General features: G+C 41.2%; 1 protein-coding gene across 19 annotated transcripts in view; it reads right to left on the bottom strand.

The window, feature by feature from the left end:
• Positions 1-20,691: 20,691 nt before the first annotated feature.
• nek1 (NIMA-related kinase 1) overlaps positions 20,692-23,368 on the bottom strand; it is an 81,372-nt gene continuing 78,695 nt past the window's right edge. For all 19 annotated transcript variants that reach the window (XM_077594675.1, XM_077594674.1, XM_077594685.1 and 16 more), the window contains one exon: positions 20,692-21,672. In XM_077594675.1, the coding sequence (XP_077450801.1) occupies positions 21,647-21,672 (26 nt within the window). In that variant the 3' untranslated portion in view covers positions 20,692-21,646. The remainder of the gene's footprint in view (positions 21,673-23,368) is intronic.

Raw genomic sequence — 23,368 nt, 5'->3', positions numbered from 1 at the left:
ACTGACGGGGCTCCTAGCATGGTGGCCGAAACTCGCGGTCTAATAATGGGACGCATGAACCGGGAGTTGGAAAAAAGGGGTCTCACCGCCCCGCTACGAGTCCACTGCCGAATTCACCAGCAAGCACTGTGCTGCAAAATGTTGACGTGGGATTCTTTAATGACGGTTGTGGTGTCATGCATAAACTTCAGAACAAAGGGAGAAGATTGCGCATGGCACAACAGAAAGTTAATGTTCCATGGCTTTTTTTTCTATGAAGAACCCAGAGAGAGTTATTTAGTTATTATTTATTTCATAAATAGTGTTATTTATTTCCTGTTTTTTCTGTGAAGAACTCAGCGAGGGTTATTTAGTTATTATTTATTTCATTAATAGTGTTATTATTTGTTTCCTGACTTTTTTCTGTAAAGAACCTGGAAAGGGTTATTTGGTTATGTGTGGCTTTCTGGAAAACAATAAAATTTTTAAGCTTCCCTACGATCGTCACACTTTTTCTGTTACAAACTGACACCGGCCCCACATCAGAGAAGGGAAAAGTAATGTGGCCCTCACAGGCAAAAGTTTGGGGACCCCTGCTTTAAAGGTATATTGTTAGAATAATGATTCAAACCTTTTAAATCATTATTAGTAATATTTAATTAAAAAAGGAAAAACATCTTTCAACAAACTCTGCCTACAACTTGCAAGGAAAATGCGCTGTGACGTCGTCTTAGCCCCCAGTGCATTCTGACGAGCGGCATACTCTTCGGTACATTTAGCGGCACATAACCAAAACATTCAAAGGTAATCTGATTTAAACAATTGCCATTGAAAGAAAAACACCTGCGTAAGAATTTGCAGTATAAGCATAATAATTTCTTTATAAGGTAAACTGCCGGTGTCCCAGACAAAACAATTTATGAGTCCTTCGTAGATCTCCCAGTAAACAGTCCTTGGAGGGTGAGGTGTTATGTCAACAAGCTGGAGCCAGCAGGGTGACCTCGAGTTTGTCCCAGTCTTATACAAAAGTAATTAAAATGCCTTATTACTTATTAAAAATGCTTACAACACATATAGAATATTCCATAATAATTCTAACATTCCCTCCTTTTACTATATGTTTGTTATTCATTTTATGACAAAATCAAAAAAGACAGGGATATCTCCGTTGGCTGTTTTAATTTTACCCGCTTAGGCTCTACTCGTTCGGCAGGTCTGAAAATCAGAAAATAAGATCATTTTCGTCCAATCCATCCTCGTAATTACCATGCTCCTGGAATTCACTGTTAGTGTCAGCACTTCAGTAGGAGATATAATTCATGCAATTTGGAATTTGTAGGGGCAATCGCAGTGGTTATAAGTCGGCTCATCAAAGATCTTAAGCAGGGAATAATACAACACCCACATAATGTCAAAATCGTAGCAAAAAGGGCTACCACAAATTAGGCCAAATTATTATTAGTGAGGCCACAAATCTGTCAGCGGACATTATTCTACTCCAGGATGCTTTTTCATCTTGCGGTTTAGGGTCTGCAGGCCATCGTTGGCCCTGGTGTGGGACCCAGTGGGGGGCGTGTTGTTGAGTGCAACATTTTCAAACGTTGCATACGCCCCCTGCTCCTTCAAGAAGCATTTCAACCGCTGCACGATCCTGGAACGCCGTCAGACTAGTGGCTGCCAGTTGTTCCTTTATCGCCACAAATCCCTGTTCAGTATAATTTCCAAGTTTTTGGACATTGTAATGCAGGTAATTTATCCAATCAACATTTTTGTTTGGAGTAATTAAAAGAAAAATATACTCCCAACCTGCTGCGATCTGATTAGCCAACTTATACTCATCATCAATGTATGTCGGATCACCCTCTCTCCATGCGACGCCGTCGCGAGGGGCCCGCCATCATACCGGATTTCTGTGCAGCCAATTGTATCTCCTCTACTGTAGATGGAAAAACAGACACTGGTAATAGCAGTGAGACCAAGGCACAAAGTCCTGCTGTCATTTTGACAGGAGTCGTATAATTTGTTTTGACCCCACCACCACCATAGGTCAGAACGTGGAATCAGGGGTGTAGTCTGTTTTAGGACGTGGGCACACCACGTCACATTTATCGCTCCCAGTGCCGGTCCGTGCCCTGTGAGGACTAAGCAGGTAAAATGATTAAACGCGACATGTGTTGAAAAGTTAGGCTTGTCCTTTGCTGCCGTTGTAACTGGGTAGACATTATTCCATTTCATACATTTTGGGCTTACATCTTTTGTCAATATCAATTCTTTGAAAAACGATACAGTATGTACAGATATTACAGTCTGGCAAAATTCGATTCAATCCAAGATCAATATATGAGTACAGTTCAATGAGCCTTTATGCCACAATAATTGGTATAAATTATTGTAATAAATATTGGTATAATTCTAATTATAAATTATTTCCTTTACACCAGGGGTCTCGAACTCAATTTACCTGGGGGCCGCTAGAGGCCGAGTCTGGGTGAGACTGGGCCGCATCAGGATTTCCACAAGAAAAGCACTGATAAAACATTCCAACGTTATCAAATATCTTTATTTTTTAACAAAAAATAATGAATTAAATAAATTAACTTAAAGATGAATAAAAAATCAATCAATCAGTAATACAAAACCAAATAATACTAATGAGCATACACAGTAGATATACACTGGCTGGCTAAGTAGAGAAAATGAATTATTTTTATTCCGTTTCAAATGTCTGTATTAACAGCTCTTTAACCTTTAACTTTCTGAACTTGAATGGAACATTGAACATGAAATATTCTGAACACGGCTTCTCTTGCCTACTCCTTGCTGCTAGAGACCTGGCAGCGCTTCTTCTCACATAGTCACATTTGGCTTGAGGGAGGAAGCAGTGGAGACCCTCAGTAGAAAATTTGAAATGTGGCTTTGTGTGTCTTGAAGTCTGCAAATCTGTGATCAAATTCCTCCTGTAGCTTCGAAATGGCCTCAACATACTTCTCACCACTGAATGGTGTGCCTGCATCCACGAGAGCCTTGCATGCTGGGAAATGGGAAAGGTTTGTCTGAGAGAGCTGGGCTTTCCATAACACAAGTTTAGTGCAGAATGCTCTCACGTTGTCATAGGCAGCACTGACAAGTTGCCCCTGGCCTTGTAGCTTCTTGTTCAGTACATTAAGCTCATGTGTGATATCAACAAGAAAAGCCAAGTCCATGAGCCATTTGGGATCATTTAGCACAGGATCAATCAACTCACAAACGGCGTAGCTAGCTTTGACTGCTGCATTACTGTCTTTGGTAGCCTTCTTGAAGAGATCCTGTTGCCTCAGAAGACGTGTTTTAAGACTGGCAACCTGGTTGGCTCTCTCATCTCCCTGGTATTTTTCGTACTCCTCAGCATGTCTCGTAGTACAATTACGTGTCAAATTGTATTCCTTGTGCACCGCAACTTTTTCAGTGTAAATGAGACACGTCGGGGTGCCCCTGTGTTCAACAAAGAAATATTGCACTCCCCACTTTTCTTGAAACTGTCTGTGCTCATCACCGACCTTTCTCTTCACGGCAGGCTTTGAAAGACATCTCTGGGGCTCTGTAATATGTTTTTCCACTTGGAATGAGTCTCGGGTTGATCTTTCACATTCAGTCGCGCGGGTTTGTGGCGCATGTGCACTTTCGCTCTCCGTTTCAATCGCGGAGATGGCTACAGACACTGACACAGGCTGGATCACGGATCATAGCGCCTCATTCAGTTCTATGCTGAGAGCAGCGGAGGAGTGTGCGCGCCGAGCGGAGTGATCGGCCTCACGGCTTCTCCTCCGCCCAGCTGATTGGAGGAATGAATGAGTGAGTGAGCGAGGCACTGGACAGCCCGGCCGATGTCCCGCCCTCCAGAGCCGTATACCTCACCGTGATTGGTTCATTCAGCTCCGAACCAAAGTTCCCTCTAATTTTTTGTTGGTCTGAGCAGAAAGACAACCTCCCTGAGCGCACTGAGTACCAGTGTGAGCGACATCATCGGTACTCGGATGATTCGCCTAAAGACGTTTCGCCGACGGACGTTTGACAGACGGGCAGGTCGCCGAATGGACGTTCCACCGAACGTTCATTCGGCCGAACGGAGGTTTCGCCGTAACGGGATTCGAACGCTCGCCCCGCCGGATCGTGTGTGTACAAGTTTTTCAACCTCGGCCCGCGGGCCATATACGGCCCGTTAGGATTTTTAATCCGGCCCGCCGCCGGTGTTGTCCAAATTATAGTAAAAATCAATGTTCGTCTACCATCAATGGCAGTCCGGGAATAAGCACTCTTGGGCAGGCAGATGTAGCAGAACCGAGCCGTAAAATGACAGCAATCGGGTCAAATCCATCCTAAAACAGCATTTAATGATTAAATACAAATACTGGATGATATCGCGATGGAGGCAAAAAAATGTCTATAGACGTCCATTCGCCAAACGGCTCAAAATGCTCTCAAATTCGGTGAAATCCAGCTGAAAACAGCGTTTAATGATTAAATACAAATACTAGTATTTGTATTTGATCATTAAACTAACAAATACTAGTACGACCTGTCCGTCTGTCAAACGTCCGTCGGCGAAACGTCTTTAGGCGAATCATCCGGTCACGACATCATCATTGCTCGCTATCGGCACACCAGTATCAGACCTGCCACAAGCAGGTGCATGTCAATGTTCCCTCTAATTTTTCATGTAAAACATGCTGTAAAACAAGAAAAACATGAGTGGACAGAGCTACTGCCACTGGCTGCCACTTAAACGGCGCCATCATGGGGAAAGGGGTTAAAAAAAAAAAAAAAAAAAAAAAAAAAATTAAAAAAAAAAAAAAATCGATCTTTCATATTAAGACGGGGGCCGCAAATTATGGTCCCGAGGGCCGCAGTTGGCCCGCGGGCCGCAAGTTTGAGACCCCTGCTTTACACAATCAGGGGTAATTTGCGCGGGTACTACTCTTAAGAGAGGTCGGCCCCCCATACATGTTATACAGGTTTGATACAGGTTTGATTTATAATAGCTGCATTTTCCATCAACAATAACCAATTATTTCTTACCGCCTCCCGTTTGGGAACTCCCCGTTGCAGAAATGAATTCTCTGGTCATCTCAGATTTTAATTTTACTATGGCGGATCCGGGTGTTTCCATCTCCGACGACCTTCTTACCCATGGACTTAGGAAAAACGTCAGACAAAGATTCACAAGTTAATTTGTCAGTCTGAATTATGATTTGTAATGCCCCACCGTATGGGTTAATTTTATCGAAGGCCTGATGGTTTTTTGCACACGTGTGTCATCCAAGCTTGCCAATCTAGACCAGTTTCTGCAACAAGGTTTCCCCAATCTGTTTTAGGACTGTTATGTACCACACATATTCCATGTGTATCCTTTGAAATGGATACGTAGCTTTTGTAGCTTGACATAAGGGGGAATCGCCCGTGTTTTTGCCATATATCTGCATATAGATTGAATATATAACCTCCCCCTTTTTTGAGGCATGAAATTTACCATGACTCAAAATGGCAGCCCTCCCAGATAAGTCTTTTGTTTTTGTTTAGTCCCCCAGGTTCCCAAAATTTCCCATTACAGAAATTAAAAATTTCATTTGGCGAAATTCTTTTCTTTATTGTTTCTGTCCTACTCTGCCACCGCCGCCCTTGAAAGGCTTATCAGCGATTTCAGAAATATTCCACCTTGATATTAGAATATTGATATATCTTGGTGGCTAGCCAATTGAAACACAAAAGACAGACACTCATCCACGCTGGCACTCATAATCAAGAAATTTAGAGTGCTCCCCCAATCATCAAGATTGATGCCTGAAGAAACTAGATAATTAATGTATTAGATTCACATGCCACATATCTAAAAATAGAAATTTGTTCAATTGCCACCGCCCCTTACCCCATTCAGTCAGCATGTAGATTGCCATGCGAGTGGCTGTGATTAACTATCTATTCGCCAATAATGCAATAACGGAAAAGTTGCACACATTGAAACACACACACACCCCCTTTCAATGTTATCGAATTTTGCCCATTCTAGTCAACCCATCTACTTAAAGCATTTCTCCAAGGTTGATATTTTATAATTTGGAGCTGTTATTTTTAAAACATAGACATTATTTCACTTGTTTCACACCATGGAAGGCCCTACCAGACTTTGTTGTAGATAGTCCCCTTTATCTAAGCTTGTTATTGCCCATCGTTATCACCGTAACATTCAGTTGTATTAACCCCATAATTGCATTGCAGTAAGTTTTGGCTAAATTCTTAATGTGTATGCCTCTAAAGCAATAGACAGTAATAACGTCCCAATAGTCATCAATATGACCTATAGCAAAGCATACGCCCCCTTCAGGTCAAACAAGGAAAGTCTTTTGTGCACCTAAAGACGCTCCATGTTTCTTCTAGGGAAACTATGCCTATCCTTAACCAATTATCTTATCTACCCCAGCCAGGTTCAATTTACCTAACAATTTGGACGAATGCCATGAAATTTCTCATTTCCGCATTGTTAATTTCATGTCTGATTTCTTTAACAACCAAATAACCCTTAATACCTAAGACATAAATTGCACCCCATACTATGTTTACTTAAGATAAGAGCCATTTCTTATAGCTCCCTGTTACCACAAGAAAAATCTACAATAATTAAATTAGTGAAATCCACCTTTTACTAGGCATTTCCTAATTACAATTTTCAATGCTTAATAAAGGACCCACAAATTGTAACCAATATGCCATAATATTGTAAAAAAATCCATTCATTTTTCTTTAACCAGCCAATCTCCTATATTAAAGTAAAAAGAAACCAATAATAACAGTATTATTCCCAATTCCAAAGCCAAACAGATCTCCTATCACCTTGAAAGACATTTCTGATTAAATCCCAAAAATAAATGCGAAGATAATCGCGGAACTCTGCATCCCTTGCAGACCATGTTTTGTTCTTATTCTGAAATGTTTAAACGGAAGCGCGCCCTTACCCGCTGACTGTGACCTTCACGCTCGCTGCAGAAGCAGCTTATCAATGTTGACATTCCTAAGTGCTCTCTTTTCTTTGTGCCCAATGCTTCCCCTCTTGTGCCTCCTGTGAGCAATTATTTTTTAGAGAAGACTAAATTACAATATGCTGCAAGCACAACTATATCATAGCAAAACCCATTTCTGCCCTCAAGTTTGCTTCAGCACCCCCAAGGCCAATTATTGTAATATTCAGCCGCATCAAAACAGAGCGCTCCCCCCGCAATCAAAGCATTATTCGGCAAGTTTAGAGTCTGACCAAAACGCAGTTTTGGCAACCCCGCTAAACATTTAATTTGCTGTTTTGTATTTCTGTTAACCAAAATATTCCCGCTAGCAGACGGGAACGAAACCAGGATAAGCCACAATAAGCCAGTACATTGACAGTACATTTAGTTACTATTAACAAGTATGCCTAGCAGCATCACACAAAAATTTTAATTGCATCCCATTCACGAACAGTGTGATTTCAGGTTTAATTGTATCAAGTGCCAATATCTCCGCTAAATTTAGTTCCACTTCCCTCTGCTCAAATCCATTTCTCGTTTTGAGCAGGCCCCCCGACTAGTCATGCCGATTTGCCTTCACTTTTAGAGGCCCTGTTATTTGGGCAATCGCGGGATATATGACCTATTTTCCCACAGATCCAACAGGCCCTGTTATTTGGGCAATCGCGGGATATATGACCTATTTTCCCACAGATCCAACAGATTTTCTCTCTGTTACCTCGATTTCTGTTGAACTTCCCTGCGTATTTTTTTTCATTATCCCTGTTAAAAGGTTTACGTTCACATCCCTTATTTTGGTCAAAAATCCCGTCCTCGTTAGAGGGTACCCCCCCCTTTCTTTTCCCTTTCCTTTTTAAAACCTCTTCAGCCTGGACCGCCTGATTTACGTATTGTTCAAGCGTGCCCGTAGGCCTGTCTATCATCCAAATTTGCTGCGTTTCCACCCCATTCAGGTGATAAAATCTAATGTCCTCTTTTCTGTGGAATAACACAGCCTCCGTGTTTCCAGTCCCACCGTTATCAACTGATTTAACGCATCCATCACTCCGTTCCCTTGCCATCATAAACCAATAATAGGTATCATTATATCCCTCCTGCTCCATTTTGTTAAGATTTCCCCCATGCTTAGCACGTATTTTATCCTGCAGTATCAATATCTTATGCATATTAAGCTGGCCAGCAAATCCATATTTATTTATCCATAAGTTTAGGTGTTTAACCCTTGTAGCGCTTTGATTTTCAACAAATTTCCAATCTTTACACGGCAGACGCATCTTTGGATCGTCGTCAATAGCCGCTTTTACATTTGCGCTGCCCATTTTTAGAAGGGAGCGCGCTCGCACTTAGTTATCAGTTAGCAAATTCTTTTTCCGCGGAACGACACACGTAACACACGCAACACAAATGTATACCCTAGCCTGATATACTGTCAGAGTTATATTTGTACCTATCCGGACCGCGGTACAGGACACCCCGAACTGCCCCAAGTTTTATAGACTCATGCTCTGTCTCGTTACCTGGCATCGACTAGTATACCCAGGGTTTTAAAATCGCTAATCCCCAGGACGCGAGCCTTACTTCTCAAAATAAGGCCTTCGCGTGTGATGCCCTTCACGCACTCGGAACCCGTCAACAATATGCAGCCATCACACGCGGGCTCGGCAGAAATGTCGAAAGATGCTTACCAAGAGGATAGTCGTCAACCGATTAGAAAACAGGCGCTGCTGAGAAATAGTCCGGCCTGGAAAAGGGATTCTCGCCGTGCACGGTCACTCCAGATATTAAACCGCAGCGTCTGGATTCCCTATCGATGTGTTGACCCCGGCTACTCGAAGGACCAAATGTTGGAATAATGATTCAAACCTTTTAAATCATTATTAGTAATATTTAATTAAAAAAGGAAAAACATCTTTCAACAAACTCTGCCTACAACTTGCAAGGAAAATGCGCTGTGACGTCGTCTTAGCCCCCAGTGCATTCTGACGAGCGGCATACTCTTCGGTACATTTAGCGGCACATAACCAAAACATTCAAAGGTAATCTGATTTAAACAATTGCCATTGAAAGAAAAACACCTGCGTAAGAATTTGCAGTATAAGCATAATAATTTCTTTATAAGGTAAACTGCCGGTGTCCCAGACAAAACAATTTATGAGTCCTTCGTAGATCTCCCAGTAAACAGTCCTTGGAGGGTGAGGTGTTATGTCAACAAGCTGGAGCCAGCAGGGTGACCTCGAGTTTGTCCCAGTCTTATACAAAAGTAATTAAAATGCCTTATTACTTATTAAAAATGCTTACAACACATATAGAATATTCCATAATAATTCTAACATATATAAATTAAGAGAAGTTGTATGAAACAAGTGCTGGAATTATGGTAAAAAAATAGCACCTCCAAATTATGAAATATCAACCTTTGAGTAATGTTTTAAGTAGACGGGTTGTCTTAGAATAAATGCAATGGTCAAAATTCGAACGGAATACGATATATGTATATTGACTGCTACTAAAAAAAATTTAGATGCAAAACAATTGCCACCTCAATCTATGTACAAACAGCTAAACTGATAGCATTAATGGAGTTGTATAACTTAATGCAAAACATGGAGGTTATTTTTTTTAGAAAAACGGTTAATATACTTGTGTGGGGGTGCCTGTGTGTTTCAATGTGTCACAGTTTTTCCGTTATTGCATTATTGGCAAACAGAGAGTTAATCACAGCCACTCGCATGGCAGTCGCTCATGCTGACTGACTAGGGCAGACATGGGCAAACTACGGCCTTTTAATCCGGCCCGCCGACGTTGTCCAAATTACCGTAATTACTCGAATTAAACGCGCACTCGAAAATAACACGCAGGTAATTTTGGGCCAAAAACATCTGGAAAAACGCAGTAATCGAATATAGTGCGCACCTAAAATTTCCCGCTGACGAAAATCAGAAATCTTACCTTTTTTTCTTCGTTTCACGATTGTTTTGTTCAAACAAATTTATTCATTAGAATCCTTCAAATGATGAGTCCGCATCAGAATCTTTAAATAGTCTCTGCAGATATTCCTCTCTCTCTTTGTCTGTCCTCTCATCCGTCTCCTCATACATCTAAAGCGCTAACATAACACACATTCCCTTCTGCGGTATATGAACAGATGTTTGGTTGGTGATCTGCCTCCTACTAGCTGACTGAAGTAAGGTAAGTGGAAGACAGTGAGAGGTAAGCGCGAGGTAAGCGACCTGTATCCACAACAGCGGAATGACAAATTACTAGTCCGTAACTTACACTTATTTAGGTCTTTTGCCGATTAAACGTAGCTTATGGAGAAGCACCATCAATTTCGTCACACGCAGTTTCTGCGTGTGATGACAAGTAGGCTTTTGTGTTGTGATAATGACGACAGGGCCTATGTCCGATTATTATTATTATTATTATTATTATCTCTTCGTTGAGAATCCTATCAACGTCCACGCTTCCTTCATCCACTTCCTCTTCCTCCCACAACACATCATCCGATTGGCTTTACGAGATGACGTAAAATCCGTGCGTCAAAGTGAGTTTGACAATGCTTTTTTCGATCGAAAATTTGTAATTTATTTTAGTTATTGATTATAACACTGAACTGAGAGAGGGTGAACTGAGACGAGTACGAGGCTAGAGGGGGGCAGTGGTGGTCTCGGCTTTCCGATTTTCGATCGGCTTTAGGAGATGACGTAAAATCCGTGCGTCGGCTTTACGAGATGACGTAAAATCCGTGCGTCGGCTTTACGAGATGACGTAAAATCCGTGCGTCAAAGTGAGTTTGACAATGCTTTTTTCGATCGAAAATTTGTAATTTATTTTAGTTATTGATTATAACACGCACCCCCATCTATTGGAATTAATTATATAGCAAAAATCTGCGTGTTATATTCGAGTAATTACGGTATTATTATTTTTTTTCTTCCAAGATGGCACTGTCACGCGGAAGCCAGTGGCAGTAGCTCTGTCCACTCTTATTTGTTTTTCGTGTTTTACAGCCCTTCTATCTTTTTTAAATTACATTATAATATTTCTTAATACATTCCGTTTTACTTTACTTTGTACTTTATACTTTTTACTTAAATGTTTTACAACTTTCTTTGTTCTGTTAGCCTGGCTTCTTTCTGTCACTTCTTTTTTGGAACCATCAGCCATGCCTACGCTGTCACACACATGGGACTAGCTGTTACAATACGCACCAGAAAGAGCAACACCTCAATCCCGTTGGAAATTCGGAGCTGGACAAAAGTGCCAGGAGAAGAAGCAATGCTTCTGACCAACCATTCCATCATGGGATAAGATGGAAGAGATGTCGGCGCTTACCAAGCCGGAAGCGGAGTCCTGCTCTGCTGCTGTTGACTTCAGCTCCAGACTACTGAGGAACTGTGCGGATAAGCTTGGAAGAGTGACTCTGCATATTCTCTACCTCGGACACAGTCTGCAGAAGTTCCCCATCTTGTGGAAGACTTCCTGTGTGTGGTTCCAGTTTTTGTCCAACTTTACAATGTCTTTTTGAGTCTGTATCCGTTTTAGCTACCGCAACCAAGATGGCGCCGTTCAAGTGGCAGCCGGCGGCGGTAGCTCGGTCCACTCTTGCTCGTTTTGTGTTTTTGCTGCTTTTCTGTCTTAATGATCTGATTTGGTGATTCTTAATGATCCCATTTGCTTTGTACTTTGTGCTTTTGCTTTGTTCTGTCTAATCCCCCTTTGCTACTGCCACAATGAAATTTCCTGAATACGGGATGAATAAAGTTATCCAATCCAATCCAATACCCTAATTTCCCCGATAAATGGCACCCTAGCCCAGTAAAAGTATGTAAATGTGTTTGGGAGCTACTTGAGAATACTGACATTTCTGAACATTTAAGTTTTACTGTGGACATCCTGACACATGAACGAGCTGAATGTGAAGCTAAAAGAGAAAAAACAGTTTGTGCATGAAATGCAAGCAAACCTTCCGCCTTCAAAACCAAGCTGGTTTTATTTTTCAAGCAAATATCAGACAAGTCATTTGCTCATTTCCCCACACTGGTTGCGTTAAAAGAGGCCCCCGCATGTGAAAAAATACAGGAAATCATTGGATGACCTGCATAAGCAATTCTGCCGTCGATTTTGTGATTTTGGAAAAATTGACAGCTGGTGTCATGTCCTTTCTCACAAGACCTGGAAACGGTTCCACAGGAGTTGCAGTTGGAACTGATTGATCTCCAATGTGACAAGTTCAACTCCCTGAAAGTCTCTGAGTTTTATGCTTCATTAAGTGCAGCCAAATTTCCAAACATCCAGAAGATGGCACAGGGGATTCTGGTGTTATTTAGCTCTACATATGTGTGAACAGACCTTTAGTCTGATGAAAACCAAGAAAGCACCCCATAAATCGCACATGAGTGATGAGTATGTTCATACTTTAGTCCTTTTTTTCTGTTTATGTTTCATATGTACTGTTAACGGATGCAGTTTTTATATGTATCATATCTTGTGCTGACCCGGCCCGCCTGTCAAATTTTTAAAGTCAATGTGGCCCCCAGGCCGAAAAGTTTGCTCACCCCTGGACTAGGGCGATGAACGGCGCCAATTGAACTTCCAAAACAAATTTCTATTTGTAGATGGTAGCGTGCATATCTAATACGTTAATTACCTATTTCCTTCAGGAATGATTATTGCTGATAGGACAGCAAAAGGGGGTGAACTACCAAGAAGCCCCACTGGGGATGGTGGTTTCCACCCGTGATGAAAATGTACGGGCCACTGATGTATGGGTAAACGACCCAAATAGAAAGACTAGTGATTAACGCATCAACCTTACAGTTCTAAGATCTACTAATGAAAGCCTGGTGGATCACAACTTTCCAGAGTGTGGTGTATTCATGGGGTCCTCGAGAATTCGTAGGTTTTCTCCGGGTACTCCAGTTTTTTCCCACAAACCAAAATTATGGATGCTAGACTGGTTGAACACTCTAAATTCCCCTGATTATGAGTGTGAGCGTGAATGGTTGTCTGTCTTCTTGTGTTTTTGATTGGCTGGCCACCAAGATATAATCAATCGATCAGGTATCAAGGTGGAAAAGGATTTGGAAATTTGAAATCGATCTTTCTGAAATCGCCAATAAGCCCTTTTTCGGGGATGCGGCGACAGGTTATTGAAAAAAGAAAAAAAAAGTTTTGTCAAATACATTTTTGATGATAATGCAGCAGCAGTACTCCAAATGTGAAACTTGATGTGGAGGAACAATAATCTGCTCTGCGAAATGGGAAACACAAAACAAATTGGTACATCATCTTACTTGGGTGAGCTGCTTTTAACAAAGCTGGCTTGATTCATGGGAAGTCCTATGTCTCGACAGGGGGGATGGTGGCCTTGGTACGGTGCCACTACACAACCTATGGTTAAGTTGGTTGCAGAGCATGCTTAACCTGTGCTTGGCATATCAGTGCACGATTTAAAATTCCCCCCAAAACATTGATTTATAGTGATAAGGGTACCCAAATTGTGTTAACAAAATAATTGGCTGGATTGACAAAAGGTTCCATATCTCGTTATGAAATCACTGCGCCTACATAACAAGTTCAACCGGACAACAACAAATGAAAATCCTATTTGGTAGACCATATAAATCGCCATTATTCACTGCACGAGTGGAACTGGATGATGAGGCTAATCTGGCCGGCTACATAAAAAGAAAATCTTTAAGGAAACGCATTGAATTTGGGTTAGCAGAAGGAGACTGTGCTTCTCAACAGGAAACGGACTGGACCAACGGTGGAGCCAGGAGCCTGGGTGCTCAACCTACAGTATAAACGAGAAGCACTAGAACGACCCAATGTGGGAACGTCCATACCAAGTGTTGCTGACCAACCAGCAGACATGAAAATAGCCGAGAGGGGGATGTGGATCCACCTTTGCACTGTAAGAAGGTTCTCTCAGTTGAAACATTTAAGGAGACAGGTGAGTACAACTTTCTGATGTAATTAGAACGAAACGGCAACCACTCCAATATTGATTGGAAAGATTATTGCTCAGCGAGCAATGCCATAAACTATAGGGAACTCTTATATTGGTTCTATTGTCTCCATATGCAAAAAAGGTGAAAGCGTTTCAATTGAGACTCAACCTTCTGACAAAGGGTTAAAACAAACGACCAGACGAGGGAAAATACGATCGGATATAACAACTCCCTCAATCACCATTCTTTGGGGAAAGTGTTTTTACAAAAGAAAAAAAACTTGTCCTACTTGTAAAGGAAAGGAAAAACATTGAAACAGTGTCTATCCTGTTACGAAAGCAGTGAATGACAAGCAAATTTTTCCACTGTGCTAACTTTAACTGATGTGCTCTTGGTGGAGCAGGGGGCGTGTGCAATGTTTGGAAATGTTGCACTCAACGACACGTCACCCGATGGGTCCCTAACCAGAGCCGTTGAAGGCCTGCAGACCCTGAACCGGAAACGAAGAGGTACTCTGGAGTGGAACTGTCCACCTTGGCAGACTGGTGGGATAAGACCTTCGGCAAATGTAAAAAATTGGCCTTCACCAAGGTGATATCAATGGCTGTTTTGGATCATACTGTCAATATCTGGGTATTGTCTTATCCCCTGCTTACGCTCTTTGCTAAGCCAACTTATGGTTGGTGCAATTGCTCTTACAAATTCCAAATTGCAAGAATTGTATCTGCTTATTAGACAGCCTACTGGTGATAACATTGATGTCCAGGATTATGCAAATTATGAAAATGAGTTGGACCAGAATGATTTTGTTCTTCCTTTTTCAGACCAGATATGCAAGTAAGGTGAATTCGGGTAAAGATCGAGACAACAGACTTCCCCAAGTGTATTTGTAAGTGTCATAAATAAATAAAAAAAGATTATGGGATTACGTACAAATATATAATAACAGGGGGGAATGTTAGGGTTATTAGTCTTACATTATTATATATTTACTTGCAATGAAGAACGCTTTGCTTTACTATGAATGTTAGGATTATTAGTCTTACAATATTATATATTTGCTTGCAATGAAGAATGCTTTGCTTCACTTAGCTTATTAACATTAGAAAAGTAGAGTACATCTGCTTGCAACCGTGTAAATGCTTGCTCCTGAGTTAGCCTAGACAACAGGAAGGTCACTCCTGTTGGACAGCTGGAATATGAAGAAGATCCGGTGGACCTTCATTTGTTTTGAGAGCTAAAACTTCTATTGACTTCTCACTCCTATTTTCACACCCCTCCCTTGAGAGCTAAGGTGTAAGATAATAAACAGCAAAGAGATGCATCTGACGGCAGAATGAACTTTGGACTAAGACGGGTCGGTTCGATTCTCTCTTGCAAGAACACCACAGATGAGTCTTCTGTCTCTTTTATTTGTGCGTGCATTTGGCAATCCCTATTGGTGAACCTATCAGTGTTTTTACAAAAGAAAAAACGTGTCCTGCTTGTTAAGAAAAGGAAAAATATTGAAACAGTGTCTATCCTGTTCTAAAGCAGTGAAAGGCAAGCCAATTTTTCCACTGTGCGACGACGTTGAGCCTTATCGAGGGATGGCGATCTGACTTATGGGCTGGTTTGCCAAATTGCAGCAGGAGTCTATTTTTCTTTGGGTTACGCCAAATAAAAATATGAATAGGGTCAACAACATCCATTACAATGTCCAAAAAAGAAATTGGAAACGAGAATGATTTTGTTCTTCCTTTTTCAGATCGAGACAACGGACTTCCCCCGAGTGTATTTGTATTTGTCATAAAATTTGATTATGGGATTACGTACAAATATATAATAACAGGGGGGAATGTTAGGGTTATTTGTCTTACATTATTATATAATTTCTCGTAATGAAGAACGCTTTGCTTTACTTAGCTTATTAACGGTTGTCCAAACAACAGGAAGGTTGAATCCTCTTGGACTGCTGGAATGTGGAGAAGATCCTTCATTTGTTTTGAGAGCTAAAACTTCTATTGTAACTTGGCGTCCTTGACTATTGACTTCTCACTCCTATTTTCCCGCCCCTCCCTTGAGAGCTGAGACGTCCATTGTAACTAGGGTCCTTGAAGCTAATAAACAGGGAAAAGATGCGTATAACGCCAGAATGAACCTGGATAGAGACGAGTCGGTTTGGTTCTCTTGCAAGAATTTCACAGAGGATTGTCCTGTCTCTTTATTTGTGCGTGCATTTGGGAATGCCTATTATTGGTGAACCTAACAAACACAAAACAAGCAAGAGCGGACGCTACCGGCTGCCAATTGAGCGGTGCCATCCTGGTTGCAGTAGCAAAAATGGATAGAGACTCAAGAAAAAAACGTTGTAGAGTTGGATAAAACTGGAACCACACACAGGAAGTCTTCCACATGATGAGGAACTTCTGCAGCCTGTGACCGAGGTTGAAAATATGCAGAGTCACTCTTCCAAGCTTATCCGCACAGTCCCTCAGTAGTCTAAAGCTGGAGAATCAACAGTAGCAGAGTATAACCCCTCGACTCCGTTTCCGGCCTGGTAAGCGCCGACAGCTCTTCCATCTTATCGGGGAGGGATCTCACATTCCCCATAATAATAGATGGAATGCTTGGTCTGAAGCGTCGCATCTTTTACCGGCACTTTTGTCCAGCTCGGGATTTCTAGCGGCATTGAGGTGTTGTAGCAGAAAGAAGCCAGGGTAACAGAACAAAGAAAGTTGTAAAAATATTAAAGCAAAAAGTATAAAGTACAAAGTAAAAAGAATGTATTAAGAAATATTAAAGTATAATAAAAAGATATATATATATATATATATATATATATATATATATATATATACACAGACGCTCCCCTACTTACGAACATTCGAGTTACGAACAACGGTACATACGAACATGTCTGCAAATTGCGTTTATGTCGAAACATGTTCGTAAGTTCAATTTTGTATTGCGCGCCTTTTTCCGAGTAGTGCTTCTTTCCGCCGCTAATACCGACGCCTGGCGCTGTGAGAGCTCAGCTCACCCAGCATCTACCTTCCTCTGCCCAGTTCGTTGCAGTGCGGAAGTGCGTGAACGTAACTCCAGTGCACAAAGAACCTTTTTCATTTTTATCATTAAATATCTCGTGCATCCATTATTCAATATGGTTGGTGAAAAGCGAAAGGCTTCTATTGAGGGAGGTGCAAAGAAGAGGCAAGCCATTTCATTTGAAATGAGTGGCAATAATAACGAAGCTTGATGCGCGTGAGAAAGTGGTGAGCGTTGCACGCGAATACAACTTGAATCGTTCGACCGTCAGTACCATTTATAAACATAAAGATCGAGCAGCAGGACCCAAATATTGAACGTTGCACAAAGTTTGCAAATCAATTGAATGATGCCATACAAGCCTTAAACATACAAATGCACTTATATAAACCTTCAATATACTTATATAGGCCTTAAACATAAATTATAATACAAAATATAGCACTGAGCAACTTACAAACAAATTCAACTTATGAACAATCGCTCAGAACCTAACTCGTTCGTAAGTAGGGGAGCGTCTGTATGTGTGTATATATATATATATATATATATATATATATATATATATATATATATATATATATATATATATCAGTGGCGGGAGTTGCATTTTCTGGTAGCGCCTTCAACGTATCAATCCAACCCTCAAAAACTATTTTATGGCAATAAAACCTCTACTGCAGCTACCGCTGCGACACATAAAAATAATCAATAAATTAATGCACAAAAATGGGGTAAAATCTACTTCCTAGCAGCATTTCATGATTAAATACAAATACTGGAGCTTTTCAGACATTAAAACCAGGCCACGGGGTGATTTTCCCGGGAAAAGACAGCGATGAACGTCAATGGCGTACGGGCAAACATTGCCCGAAAATGGGGTAAAATCCAGCCGAAAACAGCATTTATTGATTAAATACAAATACTGGAGCTTTTTAGACATCAGAACCGGGCCCGGAGTATCATTTCCCCGGTAAAAAGACAGCGATGAACGTCGATACGTCCATACGTGAAATGACAAAAAATGCACTAAAATGAGGTCAAATCCACTTCCTAGCATCATTTATTGATTGAATACGAATACTGGAGCTTTTGAGACATTACAACCAAGCCAGGGGGGTGATTTTTCTCGGGAAAAGACAGCGATGGACGTCAATGGTGAAACGCCAAAAATTAAACTGGGGTAAAATCCACTTCCTAGCAGCATTTTGTGATTAAATACAAACACTGGAGCTTAAATACAAACACTGGAGCTTTTCAGATATCAGAACTTGGCCCAAAATTGAAATATTATTTAGGAATATAGCCATATTTTACTCACCAAAAATCCTTTTTACACAATATCCATCCTCCTTTCTTTCTTCCTTCTTTCCTATCACCATCGAAGCTAATGATGAAAGTCTAGCCTGTCCTGTCATATTTCCGGCATAGTCCGTTTTGAAAATAGCTTTAAATCAACACAACAATATACTATTTGCTTGTGGAGCTAAGTTAGCGCACTGAAAGTGCCCCACACACCATTTTCCCGGCTGTAACAGGCTTGCTAGCTTCGGAGTTGACCGCCCTTTCTTAATGATGTCCATTTTTTGCTGGAAAAGTCCGTCTGGAAAATAGCTTTGTGAGCAAACAGAATCCATTTGTCTTTGCTTCTGTCGGCCATTGTGGGTGGAGTTTGCGATCTCGGCTGCCTCAGGTACTGCTTTGGCCCGCCTACTAGCCAATCATAGTTTGTGAAAGCAATGACATGTCCCAGCCAGCAAAATGCTAACGCCTATGAAAAATCATTGTGGGGTTGCCAACTCGAAATCTGATTGGTTAAAAGCAACAGTCTAGTTTAATGCAGCAGAGCCCGCAAGAACTGATTGTGAAGGCTTTGAGGCAGATCTGATCTGGCAACAAATAATGGCTGAAATGTGATTGGTTAAATGCTTCAATATGAAAACACACATCTGGAAGCAGTGCAACCAGGGGGAAAAGCAATGAAAGGAAGCTAACAGACCATTTGGAATAATAAGTATTGATGGATAAAATATCATATGATTCAGATATTTCTTAGGCCAGCAGAGAAGGCCTTGAAGGCCCTGACGGCCTGCCACTGATATATATACAGTGGTACCTCGACATACGAGCGTAATCCGTTCCGAGACTGAGATCGTATGACGAGGTTCTCGTAACTCGAGCGGACGTTTCCCATTAACAGTTCCCAAAAACAGGATATTGGATTGGAAAAATGTTTTATTTCTTCTAATTCCCCATCTATTAACAAAGTAACACATAACTAGTGGTTTAATAGAAATAAAGTGTTTAATCTAACTAAAATTGGGCGGATTTCGCCGAGGGGAGAGGGGCACAAAAGGGGCGGGGGGCTTCAGGTTTTTTTTCCACACAACGCAGTCGTAAACGGAACAAACACTCCACCCTCACGTTCGCTATCGATGGGCTGTTTGCTGTCGTACTTTTCCCTTCAAAATATTCCGAAAATGATGCACACAAATGTCCTCACAATCGGATAACGCACGACCACTTGCCAACGAGCAGCAGTCTTTTATCAGCGATCGCTCCGCTGCTCATGGGAGCTTCGGGGGCGCTGGCTAGCGGCTCCTTTTAGCTTGTAGCATCTGTGGTCGCATCCCCTCGAACGGCGCCTATGATAGTTGCTACCGTGGTTGCTATTGCGGGGAGTTGCGAGCCAGTGCCTCTGATGTTCTTATGAGCAGCCAACGAGCAGCAGTCTTTTATCAGCGATCACTCCGCTGATCATGGGAGCTTCGGGGGCGCTGGCTAGCGGCTCCTTTTAGCTTGTAGCATCTGTGTTCGCATCCCCTCGAACGCCGCCTATGATAGAGTTGCTACCGGGGATGCTGTTGCGAGCCAGTGCCTGATGTTCTTATGAGCAGCCAACGAGAAGTAATATAATACTTCTCGTATTAGAAAAAAATAACAGGAAATGCAGCAGCTGAGCTTACCCATGTATTGATTGTGGGTAAAGTTTTATTCTGAGTGCCATTGCCTGTCGGCGTTGTGTGCACGAGTATTATACACGAAAGATATGCAAAAAAAATGCCATGGCCACCTGGCTTGGTCGCATCACGAAATTTTGACCGCATCACGGGCGAATTATTCGATCGAAATTTCCCTCGTAAGACGAGCATTTTGTATGACGAGCGGTCGTATGACGAGGTACCACTGTATATATATATATATACATATGTATATATATATACATACATATATATATATAACCTCCATATTCATGGTTTTAATAGGGAGTACAAATGTGTTAATTTGAAGGGAAAATCTTAAGAACAATCATCACAAGTGGTATTTCTGAGATACTGTATGAATCAAAAGCACATTATTTGGGTCAATATCATAAGGAAGTTAATATGCCTGTCTTTGTAAATGCAAAATATCAAATTATTCCATTTGAAAGGAGAAACAAGTCTATCTGGATGAGAACCTGTTTTCTAATTACAAAAATTACAGATTAAGATGTTGTGGCAGCCATATTGCTTCTAATGTAAAAATATCTCAATTCTTTCAATGGTTCATATTACTCCAATAGTTGTCACTTTTGAACAAGAAATACAATGAAAAAAAAATCAATATTAGCGAATTAGCTTAGCGTTGCGATGTTCTTTGATAGCGATCGGACACCTCAGATACTACGGTCAGAGAGTGAGACAAAGGCACACAGATGATTCTTCCAGCTTCTTTTATATCAATTCCAAGTAATTGACAATGTAGAGCATTATTCTTTGACAACACATTCCGGTCAACTTTGATGAACACTGAATCAAACTCCACTGGAAACGTTCGCGGTGCTCTCTACTAAAGACTACAACTCAAACTACATCTATAGGACCCCAAGCTGTCAGCCTAGGTGCCTTAACAAAAAGAAGGATATAACCTGCCTTTTAATGGAAACAACGGAAAACAGGACATTTATAACAATCAAAGTTGAAATTTGTTTTATTTCAAAATCAAGGCTACTCGCCTCTGGCCAGTCAAAGCACGCTTAACCAGGTTTATACGCCAGCACCCTAGGTAAGATGGCTCTCCTGGACCTAGGTAAGATGGATGTGTCCCGAGCGAGCAGTGACGAGAACGCGAGTTTTTTCATGTTTTATACAGGATACGTACATTTTTATTTCTTGAATTTCATTCATAGACGTGAAAATAAACTTTTAGCCTTTTATCTGTTTATCTTTTCTATTTTGAAATAAATGAAAGTATCGGCCGAATTCCCCTGCGTCGTGACGTCACGCCATTTTGAATTGACATCATCGTGTTGCGGCGCCGTCAATTTCATTTTTTTTGCATGGCGTGTTTTTATGCGCATGTAAGCCGTACCCTCGATTCATTCATCATATTTTTGTCCGACAAAAGGGGCTTATATGCGAGTAAATAGGGTAAGATGCTCAAGAGATGTTAAACTATGAGAGGTTTTAATTATATAAATCACTGAAATCATTTAATTTATTGAAAAAAATAGCCAAAAAGACAAAATTAAATCACTGGTTATTAGAAAGTTTCAACAGTTTTAGTACTCCGTGTTAAAGCAACATCCTTAGTGAGAATTAAGCTATTCATCATCCAGGCTTGTCCATACACTGACAAATTGAATGCAAATTGTCAGGGCTGCGATTGGCTCTATTGCTTGAAAGGAAGATCGTTGCCTTAAAGAAAAAAAAGGGGAAAAAAAGACATGCTTATGAAATGGTGTAATGTACCACAAAAATAGAAATACTTGCACCTCCATTTCATATTTATACATACTGCCGGCTGAGAGAAAGACCGCATGACTTATGAGGTCCTTTTTAACAGTGTTACTATGACACACTTTTTAAAGTTTCACTTTGGTGAATAGGCAGATATATTTGTACTATCAGAAAGAAAATCTGAATTTCGAAACTGAATATGAGTTGGTAAACTTTAATAGTTGAAATATAAAACTGTATCTGAATAACGTAATCTTGAATTGCATTGTTTGATTTGAATCATTGCATTAAAAAGTGAATATTAATCTATATGTTCTAAACTGGGTTAGCACATCAGCCTCACAGCTCTGGGGTCCAGGGTTCAAATCCAGGTCCATCTGTGTGGAGTTTGCATGTTCTCCTGCGTGGGTTTTCTCCGGGTACTCCGGTTTCCTCCCACATTCCAAAAACATGCATGGTAGGCTGATTGGACACTGTAAATTGCCCCTAGGCATGGGTGTGAGTGTGGGTCCTTGTGTCCTGCCATCGGCTGGCCACCGATTCAGGGTGTCCCCCGCCTCAGGCCCGGAGACAGCTGGGATTGGCTCCAGCATTCCCCGTGACCCTAATGAGGATTAAGCGTTTCAGAAAATGAAAAATGAGATGTTCTAAGCTGTAAAAAGCAGCTTGCTTTGCAAACTTCAAACTGAATATAAAGACTCAATTATCATGGCACACTGCAATTCAAAAATTACACCAAAAAAGTCCTTTATAATTTTTTTATATTCAGATGTCCCGATTCAAATTGAATCTCTAGCTCAGGAGAAGAGCTCCCCAGCTGCCCATAGGAGAGGGAAGGAAATTCAAATTACATCCCCCATGTTCTTTTGCCATTTCTTATAATATTTATTCATTCACTCATTTTCCATACCGCTTAAGAGTACGAGACAAACAGCCATTCACGCCCACACTGTTACATGAGTACAATTTAGAGTGTGCAACTAGTCTCCCATGCACATTTTTGGGATGTGGGAGAAAACTAGAGTGCCCGGGGAAAACCCATGCACGCATAAGGAGAAGATGCAAACTCGACGCAAGAAAATCAAAAATCCACAGGCGGTTAAACCTTTGATCTCAGAACTGTGAGTTGGAAGTGCTACCTACTCTGTCACCGTGCCTGCTGCCCTTTCTCTATATCGAGAGGAAACTGAATAGGTGTCCAATCAATCGTAGGGCACTAGGGGACGGATAACCATTGACCCTCACACTCCTACCTTGGTACAATTTGGAGTATTCAACCTTCCTACCATGCCTGTTTTTGCGAGAGTAAAAACCCACGAAAACCCAGGGAGAACATAAAAACTCCACACAGCGAGGACGCCCTGGAATTGAGCCCAGAACTGTGAGGCTGACATGCTAACCACTCGCCCACTAGGCCACCTTTTTAATACAGTTTCAAACTAATATATTCAAATTAAATTATTCTTAAATATTTTTAGCGACATAGCAGATTAGTGGTTAACACAGCCAACCTTTGTCGCGCTTTCATGTTCTCCGTTGTGTGTTTTCTCTAGGTCCTCTGTCTTCCTCCAGCATCTCAAAAATCATATATGGTAGGCAAGTTGAGCACTGTAAATTGACCTCAGGTATGATGAGTATGTACGTGAATGATTGT

The sequence above is a fragment of the Stigmatopora argus genome, chromosome 24 (assembly GCF_051989625.1).
Source record: "Stigmatopora argus isolate UIUO_Sarg chromosome 24, RoL_Sarg_1.0, whole genome shotgun sequence".
NCBI classification, from domain to species: domain Eukaryota; kingdom Metazoa; phylum Chordata; class Actinopteri; order Syngnathiformes; family Syngnathidae; genus Stigmatopora; species Stigmatopora argus.
This window is presented reverse-complemented; position numbering and strand designations above follow the sequence as displayed.